We start from the raw sequence: 12084 nt of genomic DNA on the forward strand, positions 1-12084 counted from the left end.
TATCATTTAGTAGGCATTATTTCTAATAACCTTAGCCTAAACCTTCACCTAAACCTTTCACAAATCTTACTAGAAAAAGAATTTGCATTTTTTGTCACGATGATGATCATTTTTGTCATGATTTTACAATTCAGTATATTTCTCTTTAATTAACTTTTTATTATCCTACTGATGAACCCAGGTCCCAATTTCGTGATTTTTAGTCTGTTATGCGTCACTCGTTTAATATTATTTTACATTATTTTGGATACAACAAATCAATCCTCAATTGTTTCGCCAGTATCAAGTTAAAATGTTATAACATATAGTGTGTCTACGTTTATTTATAACATAAGGTTATAGCAGTTATATAAAATAAACAAGTAGAAAATAAATTTATCAATTGAGCAATGTTATATAACAGTATTATTTATTTATATTGTGTTGACTTCACTACCTCTCTATCAAGCAACTATAGTAACTAGTTAAACTGGCGCCACCGCATACACCAATATAATATAATATTTATGAAATGTCATAATTATTTACCAAAGTATACAAATGTTGTCCTCTTATTCGCTACGGTGAACTAACATATACAGTCGGGCTCATTCTATTAACCATCACTGGTGCCAGAGTATATCGTTACTGCAGTCGAGTGCACTATTCCATTGTTAAGGACACAAAAAATATACAAAATGTTAAATTGATCGTAATACATATAAACTATTGTATTTGCTTACTTATTTTCCTTCCTAACTCACCTCGTCATTAAGGTTTGTGATGCATCTGTGGATAATCCTTTTTGCTTTTCGTTGAGGCAAAAGTTTCATGTTGAGTATTCAATTTCTATTTATATTTTCTTTTTATTTTATATATATATAAAGCATTCCAAATAAAGGTATTTTTTAATTCTTACGGGAAGCGATGACGCCTGCCATGTGTTGCTGTTGGAATTCAGAACAAACAGTCTTACGGTGGATCATTACAAAGTCATACAATGCGTACTAAAAAACAATTGAGAAACATGGAAAATATTGAATGCAGACAAGTTCTTTTTGACCTCCTACTCAGAAGTATGTTGACGGAATCTGTGTATCTGTCTATGGCATCTTATACTCCGTTCCAATGGAACTTGCATAAAAGGTAAACAAAGGGGTCACTAACCTGACTATAGATAGTCCACAGATGACCAAAATAAGTAAGAATCAAAAATAAATTTAATGAATGTTTCATTTTACTGATTTTGTTATACGTCATACAAGTACGTTAACGTCATATTCATTCATAATCAATGTGTGACAGATGAAGTATATTATTAAATGAATACTATTTTACTTATTTATTAATAATAACGATATTTTTCAGAGATAGAATTAAAAATATGCATAATAATTTAAATTTTGTTACAGTTTACTAGGTTATTATTGATATTTATATTGAATACATTGCGATTATTATGATTTCTATATAATGCATGAATGATTTTTTTTTATCGTACGTGACTATAGGCAAATGTAGTTTCACCCATCCAAATTCTTTTCTCTTAATTTTTTTAAGATGTATATGTAAACGTTTGTTTACCTTTTATGTCTATTGGAATGAAGTATAGCTCCTAAACCAATGGACTAATTATGATATGTATGCGTGATTATTGCTTCAAAATTACGTGTTAGAGATTAGCATTTAGCATTTAAATTCGGGCTTTAATTTGAAAAAAAAAATCTAACGGTGTTTGATGACAATGTTGATAACATTCAATGGTGATTCTACTTTGATTGATAGGATTTGCACGTCTAATTAAATTTTATTTCACAATGAGGTGAACTGCAAGGACTGCTTCGAAATTTTATGAAAGTGATAGCATTTTGTATTTAATGCTGTAGAATAGTATTTATAAAAATATTTATTGAAACGTCTCTTTATATTTGATTTATCTAAGTGTCTTTACATTTGTAATAATACATAATTAATATTAAGTTTATTTTTAAATATATTAATCTGCATAATCATGGAACGTATTGTAAATAATATACATCTAAGCGTCCGGTGTACCTGCCTATTTAAATACTTCGATGTAGTTACGTTTTGCTAGAATATGTAGAAGCATATACAATATTCTGAAAACATTAACTGAACTTCGCTAAGACATGTTAAGTCTTATTATTCTACTTGTTAATCCGAACTATAGTGGTTAGTATACACATTATATGTAGTTCTGGTAGAAAATATTATTATACTATTATTCCGTGTTTATTTATTTATTTGCTTGAAATATACATTTTATACAGTTATACAGTACACACAAATGTTTACTAACGTTACATTTAAAAACATAATTGTTATTAACAAATGAACCGTCAGTGCTATTAAAATATATTATTCGAAATATCCAAACACCTATCTTTAAAGGTCGTACACAATAAGGCAAACTTAAATTCTCCACCAAGCAGAATATAACGCACGAAGTAGCTATTCAGAAAGTAGACTGACGTCACCCACTGAGCCGGTATTTCCCTCCCCCTCATACCCTACCACCCTGCCCCGACACTAGCGCGTCGCTGACTGCCACTGGTACTCGAACACAGACGCAGTCGTTGAGTTTCACACGGAAACGAGTACAGCAAGCGCGGCCATGTTGTAAGAGTAAATGTGGCAACGTCGCGCACCAGACATCGACCGATTTAATCACTTTGGTACCGTTGATTAAACTTGATGTAGCCTATACCTAAGTTCACATTTTTATTGCAAGTTTACTGTACGTATTTACTTTTATTACACTTATTTATTTAATCCATTCATATGGATTTCTATATTATAATAATAAAGAAGCAAAAACGTTGTATTTACTCCTTTAACCTAAAAATACGGACCGAGGAGTATTTCTATGGTATTATTAGTAGAGAAAAAGCGCAGAAAGCTATTATTTTTATAAGGCTTAAAAGATAAATTCATAAGAAAAAATTACACGCACTTGTACACATATTTAGTATGTAATACAAATACATATACTAATAAACAAATATTATACTACCTACTCAATTGTTTATACTCTTTGACAATAGAAGCTCCTTTAAACTTAATAAAATTTCGACTTCTAGTTATTACAAAGCAAGTACAGTTTTGTATTATCAGTACCTTTTTTTAAAAACCTGTGTTAAAAATTGAGAGAACTTTAATATATTATTTTGTATTCTACATATTCGGTAGTCAAAATATCTGGCCCGGAGGACGAAGCACTTATAGCGAATTCACCATAAATTTAGAACAATTGCATCCAGGGATTTTCCTCTCTAACAATGGTAAACAGTCAACCGACTCGTATAATTTATAAACATATTGTAAATAACCTCAAAAAGATCAACAAAACATAATAATTTGCAAAATCACAACATACAAATAGAAATATATATTTATTCATTTACGTATGTATATAACTATAATATATATGTATTTATTTCTATAATTTAACATCCCCTCCAGAGGAACACATTATACAATTAAAACTTTGGCCGTATCAAATCGCGGCTGAAGTACTACATAATATATTTATAATACAAAAAAAAATGGGACAATAAAAAAACAGTCGAGAAACAAATAAATTTAAAAAAAAAAAAAAAAACAGTCAACCGTCTTGTCACTTGCAGCGTATTACAAAGCGATTACTTTACAAAGTGATTAATATATACCTATCTAGTTGATTCAAGTACCCATACTACCCATTTAAAGAGTACATTTTGTTATTAACTGAATGAACATTTGTATAAAACCTAAAAATAGAAATAATAAATGTTACCTACCCAGTGATTCCTTTAACGAAGTTTTCGGCCGAATGCAGCATCACAATAAACGTAGAGCTAAATATACACATGTATAGATATAACGACTCTCGCAAAGCGGCAACAGCGCATTATCGGTCGTTCGGTGCGAGCAACCAACATGGCAACTGCGCATTTTTTTGTAGTCTTGCTCGCTCTCGCGAGTCAAGCTGACGCTCGCTTCTTGCCGGTCAGACGTCTTCGAGTTACTTTTTTTTATAATTACGTCCAATGTAATCTATATTAAGATTAGTAATGTATATAATACTTTTATTACTCAAAGTTAAACTGTCAAAATAAGGAATAAGTGTTTTCATTAAAAGCTACAAAATCAATGATTTTTCCACTTTATTGACTGACTATATTGAATAACTATATAAATGTTTTATTTATTTTTCTATTATTTATTATTAATCAAATTGTTTTACAATTTCAATTATAACAGCGTAACAAACTATAAAAAAGTTATATGCCCTATGTATGTCTACAAATAAAGTATATAATATAAGCAATAACCAATTCAATACTCAAAAAATATTGTAAATACTAAGGACATGAATGCAAGAAATGTTCATATTCACCTTCAAAATAAACTGGAAACCATTGTGTTAACTGGTGAATTTGTTCTAATGTACTGACTGACTAGACATCAACATGCCATCCTACATTGGTGACCCGCAGCTTATTCCGTTTGCGCAGACGTCTGCAGCATTCCATTATAATACCTACATAAAAAAATACAAATGTTGAAAGGATATTTAAGTATTCACAGCTAGCGGCCCCAATTAGCGTGTTAATAATTTACCTGTAAGTTGACGATAAATAACAGTGGCTGTAAACAATGTCTGTTGTATTGTGTTAAAAGTACACCGCCGAGGTTTCGCAACGTCTGCGTTACCTGTCAATCACAGACAATATACATATTCAGATAATTATAAAATACTAGCTGTCCCGGCAAACGTTGTTTTGCCATATAAATTAATAACGCTTTAAAAAAATAGGGGTGACAATTTTGGGTTCTATGTATTTTTTAAATGATACATAATAAAAAAAATTGTCCAAAAAATAAATAATATTCGGGGTGGACAACCCTTATCATCTAGGGGCATGAAAAATAGATAGTAACCGATTCTTAGACCTACTGAATATGCATATAATATTTCATAAAAATCGGTCAAGCAGTTTGGGAGGAGTATAACAATGTTAGTAGGTAACTAACATTGTGACACGAGAATTATATATATAAGATTATTCAAATAGTTGTATGGAATTGAACGTGAACGTTAATTATATATAGTGTAATGTCGCATTTATGTGGAACACGATATATTTTTAAAGTTTTAGGAATAAAATTACCATAAGGTTACCACTAGTAGTATTTCATATTTTAGTTTTTAAGTTTCAAATCCATTTATTTTTACATTAAAATAAAGTTTTGACTGTCTGTTTGTTAACAATGTTATTGTATGATTATAGTTCGTTACTAGAGCAGTTGACAATTGACACAATATAAATTGAGCTCCTCAATAAGTGTATTAAAAATTATGAAAGAAATATATATTTAGTATTACGAGTAATTAGGATTACGAGTTTTTATTACCTCCACTTCTATGCGTATCCTACTTAACACGTCAATAAACAATTAAACTTGAATGGCAAAAGACAAGCAAGCGCTTCCCGGACGAAAATGGCAACTGTTGCCAAAAGTTACATAGGTCGACTACACCTTGTTTAGTTATTTTATGGAATGGAGAAGAAAAGAAGCGGTTAAGTCCCAATACTACGTTTTTTATATAGTTTTAATAACAAATTGATAGAACAACAAAGAACATAAGTGTACATTTTATTGCTTAAACAATTTTCATTATACTGGCTCCAAAAATATGTTTTGATAACGAAACATTTTATTATTTGAGATATTAGCTACAACCGTAGTTTTGTGACGTTATATTGGTCACACTGTTTATGTTGACCCACACTTGTATTGCCTGTCCTGTCTATTTATTGTAGTCAATAATTACTTCTTCTTTCTGTTATTTCTTAAGAGCAGTAAAATGTAGCCGACCCTAAACTTAGTTGTTATTTGTGCTTTATATGTTTGTATTTGGCTATCCAAAATAATTGTCCTGTTTCATGTTCATATATATACAAAAATAAAGAAATTGTAGTTATTATTATTTATATTCGGAAAACATCTTTCGTGTTACAGCTATGGCCGAGTCCAGAATGTCAAGTTGCTGGGTAGAACGGAAAGTGCAAGCGCAGTTACTAGTACTAGTGGCTCAAGTGGGGTTTGCGCTACAGTTGCTTTCATGGACATCAAGTCAGCATCGAAGGCACACAACGCTGAGCATGTGCTTGATGAACGTACCCTTACCACCGAATACTATGAACCGGCAGCGATACCGACGGTGGCGGGTGCACCGTCCGCTGGCTCGTCGCCCGCTGGTTCTGGTTACTCAGGGTCTTCGTCCTCCGTGAATTCAACACCAGCTCCCGCTTCGGTTTCCCGTTACCATCTATCGTGAGTATTCTTTAAAGTTTTTTCTACTCTACGTGATGAATCATGTTCCATTTTTACGATGACTTAAGTTTAATATATAAATAATTATCTATATTTACATATAATAATAATTTATAATCTTTATGTTATTACTTTTTACTTATAGTGGCCATTTGGAACATGATGAAACACACTGATATCATTCATTTCTAATCTATTTGGTCACAGATATTAATAATAAATTGTTATAAATAATAATACTATTTGATTTTTACATTCTTGACCACTGGATTAGATGAGTGAACGCTTGTCACTAAATTGCTATCGCTGCGATTTTGCCTATTGACGGCACCACAGCACAAGCATAATGGAGCGGCTGTGACGATGTGGTTGAAGTTCTACCTGATTATATAAGGACTGCTTATTGTTGCATTGTCGTGGTATGTTTGAATTTTGAAATCCTTGAGAGCATGCCCGGCTTTAGAAATTGCACACATGAGTCGGTGCCGCCGCCGCCAAAAGTGAATATACGGCGATCTCTGTATGGATTGCAGTGATATATCTGGATTGCAGTGCGGAACGCGCATCAATCAGTGACAGTGAAGTGATAAAATGTGACAGTGCCTACATAAGTGTCTCTATAACGGAGTACAGTGAATTTGGATCGACCTTCTCCAAGCAAATATTCCCTCCCAACAATAACTGGCAGGCGGCGGCCCCTATTGAAAGTTTTCGATTATGCACCTTGTTAATAACGCTGTGTGTTTTTGTTAAACACTGTAATAATATTTTCCCGTAATGGTTTCTTAACCGTCGAGGACACTTTTATTGTTTTTAAGATCAATTTTACAATAAATAAACACTATTTTGATGCTTTAATTGTATGCTAGAAGACCCCGCTATTCCATTACGTGTAAATTATATGGTAAAGGTTGGTTTTGGTGAAGGTCTACGTGTAATGAATAAATAAAAAATATTTTTAGCATACTATATCAAATACATGTTCACTATATATACAGATATAATCTGTTTTAAAAAAAAGTAGCAAAGTTATATTCATCAGTACACCTGAATAATTTAAATAATGCGTAGTGGTACCTTATTACGTCAGTATTAATAAATGTTGTATATTTTTACTGTTATATAACTGATACATCGTAGGGAATTTTTTTTTTATTAACCATACGATAATCTGAGGATTATTTTACATATAAGTACCTAACAATTGTTAAGGTACGTAAACACTACAACTAATTTGGTCAAATCGATAAACTTGGTTTGTGTACAAGTAAAATAAATCTACTTTAATAACGCAATGTGATAAAAATAAATGTTTCTTTTTAAAGCAAATCACATAACTATGTCGTAAGCATAAATATGTAATTATGTACGTACCAAAAATGAACCAAATTCCTTAAAATTATTATTATATTTTCTTGTGTTTTTTTATGTAATCTCATCTCCAATTTATTTTATTGTTATATTTCCATTTATTTGATATAATAATTCATACGCTGCTGTCATTATCGTTATTGTTGTATGATAAATGTTATTCTGTACTAAAATAATTTAAAAAAGTTGGCTACGTCATCCAAATAAAAATAATTCTTCGTTTCATTAAACAGATTTGTTATTCGTTTGTGTAATATGTGAAGTTACGACGTTCTTTGTTTTAAAAGTTTTCTGACAGGAAAATATTGTATATACCACTTATGCAGTAAAGTAAAATATTACATACAAAATTATGACTTACTTGTATCGGCGTATGCGACATTCAAGAATTAAAGACGGAGTTTATCGGTAATCTTATTTTCTGAATAAAAGTTCAGAAAATAAGCTTATCAATTTTCATTTTTTCGGGCTATGTTTTTACTCATGTGGTTAATATTATATTATTATTGTTACTAGTGGTTGCACAATGATCGAAATTCGACCATAGTTTAAATTATAAGATTGCACATTATTAAGGTTGACTATGCAATATGACTTGTCACTAGATAGTTTTATTGATATAACGTGCAGAATACAGTATATAACAACTCCAGTTCCAAACATCAGAGCTATGATAATTATGTTTTATTAAAATAATAATATATACATAATTTCATAGATTTTTTATTGTATCGTTAAATAAAAATAGACCTCATGCCTCATAATTGTGAAGTACATTTTTGTTCCTTTTCTATATATAATAAATAAAATAAAAAGAATAAAATTATTTCTTGTATAATTTTTTTTTATTTTAATGAAAACAGTATGAAATGTAGGTACGTCATATCCGATCCTTAAGATCTCCGAATTTAAGACACATTTAAGTTTTGCACTACTTTTCACTTCCTCGTGCGTGGTATAACGTATCTATTATTCATATTAACCTTCCTTTTGAATCTGAAACGCCATTAAAATTTGATGCGTAATTTATAAGATAGACAATAAATCTAGACTCAAGCTAACCAGAGTTTGGTTATGGGTATATTAGATAACGGAAATAAATACTGAGGTTTTTTTTAATATATACACATAGAAAATACTGACACCTATACCATCGTACTAGTGAATACAAATGTTTGTACAGTGCAAGTCGTCCAACGCGTGACAATCGGAAGTAAGGTGGTGTACTAATTCACAGACAACGGAAGCCGCGATTGAACTACATTCGCAAGCAACCAAATCGACTCGAGCGCTACCTCTACAGTTTGTTCTAAATAAAAGTATACAATATTTAAACAAAGATAATTATAGTCATATGAAACCTTGAAACATAAGCTTTTAAAAAAAAACAACACCATAAAATAAACCATGTACCAACATGTTCATTTGCGTAATTAGGGCGTATGGGACAAATTACTCACTACGCTACCTGCGAGTTGCACTACCCTGTATGTACCCTTGTAAAAACCCCCGTGAACCTTCAATCCTTATCAGTCGCTTATCACCAGTTTACTGATACACATCTTCACAACCTACATTCATTGTTTTCAAGAAACCGAAGGTCACGAGGTTTTTAAGGGGTTACAGTGTAGCGTAACTACGCAGGTAGCGTAGTGAGTAATTTGTCCCTTACGCCCTAATTGCGCAAATTAACATGTTGATCAAATATCAAGATGTTCATTGATTTTGTGCTCGCGAGTGTATATAAATATATAGGTGCTTTGTTTTGTATTTCCCAACCTTCTTTATTAAGTTTTGTACATTTTTATACCTGTGATAGTTCATTACTTTTTTGTGAAATGATTAATTTAATCATCCAACATTTAATTATCCACCGTTTCTGATATCGTGCATCTGTCTTTTTTTTTTGTTAAAAGATACTACAGCCTTGGCCGAAAGTATTTGCCACCTTAGAAAAGTACAATTAACTAAAGGAGTACTTAATATTCAGACTGAGAAAAAAATTATATACATGTTTTTGTTTCAATACCTTGAATGCAAAATTATATTAATATATCGTATTGAAACCCTTAGCTTTAATTACAGCTTTTATTATTTTGGGTAAAGGTGAATTAAATTTTTACATTCTTCTGGTTTTATGTCATTTCGCTCTTGTATCAATTCTTTAAGTTTCTTTAGAAGTAATCGACTATGAGTTGGTTTGAATATAGTCGATTTTAAAGTAACTATATTCAAACCAACTCATAGTTGTTCTGAACTTATCATATGGGGCATATGGATTAATATGTAGTAGTAGCAGCTGTACCCGCTACTTCGTCCGCGTGGAATTTAACTTTATTTTTCTAATATTAAAGTAGCCTACGTTACTCCTTATTACATCAGCCACCTGCAAAAAAAGTCCCGTCAAAATTGGTCCAGCCATTTCAGAGATTAGCCGGAATAAACAGACAGACATAAATTAAAAAAAAATGTTATTGGTGTATGTACCGTATTTATATTCGAATACTTGATATATATTCATATTTCAGATACATTCAGGCACTCCAATTTTATTTATATGTATAGATATAGTGACGATTGCTTATTAGGTGGGCCGTCAGCTGGTTTGCCATTCTTAAAAAAAAGGCGTTTATAAACAAGTTGTAATTAATTTTTTGTCAAGTTAACAATACAATATTGACGTTTTTTGTCGTGATGAGTTATGTGTTTTGCGATTGAAGGTACATAGAGTATTTTATCCTAAGATAAAATCTACACTTTTCATACTATTGGACTGTTCAGTATCAAGTTTTCTACATTGTGTATAAAAAAATAAGCTCGCCCTTTGTACTAGAGTTATCGGATTGTAATAGTCATAATCATGTAGTCGGATTTGTAATAGATTTAACATAACTTTTTCTGTGAAGTCATTGGAGTCGGAATAAAATATGATATTCATAGGATTTTATTTATATGATATTGAAGGTAATTAAAGCAATGTAATTTATTTCTTGTAATAGAATATTTCAGGAAATTTGCTTTAATAGCTCAGTGAATACGTCATTCAAAGGCTAAGCCTTTAAGTTACTACGATAAAACAGCCATCCCGTCCCTCTAAATAATATATGTCACGAAGACGTCACTCAAAAAACAATACAGAATATTTTACACTAAGCTTAATCCTTACTGTAAAATATTCTGTTTTTGTTTTTATCTGTATATACCTATTTAAAAATCACAAAAGTATGGGAGTTTCCTTGTTTTATGCTGTACTGCTGTACTTGTGTTTTTATTTCATATTTTTATCGCAGATTTAACTTTATCATTACGTAATTACATTATGTTCGACCGCATGTTCATATAGAGTGATAATAGTGTGTAAGCTGTTAGACGGAAGCTCAAATTTAAAAACCCTTGTTTTAAGGGAGAAACACTGACGTAAAGAGAGTTCCTTTAAAGATGATGTAAAACGGTCGGTACGGACAACAACAAAGATGTCGATATCTGTCTTTGACGTATGACAACGTATTTGTATTAAATATTGAGATGCAGGTATATGTGGCAACTGACACTTAACGTACATCTGTGTAGCAGAGGCTGGTAGACCTCTGTTATGAACTGACAGATTGTTAATTAATGTATGGTGCTATTATTAATGTATGGTATCGTATCCTCACCAAAACTTGGCATCTTACGGCGCTGGCAAAACATTCTGATGATGATTTTACCATCTCGTTGACATAGCACAGTTTCTAGGTGATCAGAAAGTTGCTCCATTAAAAAAAATAGTCACTAGTAAAAGAAAAAGTTGTAAGGCATTTAATGTTTTTAATTATGTTTATGTCTCACATCGGGCTTTTTCATTCTTGAGTTAATTTACAGTTTTTTACGTGTGGTAGCGCAATGTAACTATACTAGTGTATAATATGCAAACTGGTAAAAACTGCTGATTCAGTTCTCCCATTCTGCGTATTTCCTATTACTCGCTGGGTTAGCGTGGGTCTCTGTGCTTTATACTGTCATCAATCGATTCCGTAAAGAAATGTCTGTTGTAATGTTCTAATGACTTCACAGAAAAAGTCTACCTTACCGTCTGTTACAAGCGGCTTCGTAGGCGTGGAATATTATTTTATTAAATGAAATAAAATTTCTAAAATAAAAGTGGTCTAAGTCACTCCTTATAACACACAACTTATACATTAGTGTACTACTACAAATTAAAGTCCCTTCAAACTCAGTCCAACCGTTTCAGAGATTAGTAAGAGCAAACAGACAGACAGGACAGAATTACAATTTTTGATCTACCTAAATACCTTTTATACATATGCATTTAGTAAAAAGTTGTTATTGTGAAATTACAAACAGACACTTAAAGTTTTATTATCATTACATAGTATAAAATAAAGTCGCTGT

The 12084-nt window shown here is 31.3% G+C and overlaps 1 protein-coding gene across 1 annotated transcript in view; it reads left to right on the plus strand.

The window, feature by feature from the left end:
- LOC131847112 (protein split ends-like) overlaps window positions 1-12084 on the plus strand; it is a 94277-nt gene that overhangs the window by 15917 nt on the left and 66276 nt on the right. Inside the window, exon 2 of the mRNA XM_059196579.1 lies at window positions 6007-6321. Coding sequence (XP_059052562.1) covers window positions 6007-6321 — 315 coding nt within the window. The remainder of the gene's footprint in view (window positions 1-6006; window positions 6322-12084) is intronic.

Source organism: Achroia grisella, unplaced genomic scaffold, assembly GCF_030625045.1.
Source record: "Achroia grisella isolate CSIRO2021 unplaced genomic scaffold, CSIRO_AGI_Agris_v1 utg516, whole genome shotgun sequence".
In the NCBI taxonomy this organism is placed as follows: Eukaryota; Metazoa; Arthropoda; class Insecta; order Lepidoptera; family Pyralidae; genus Achroia; species Achroia grisella.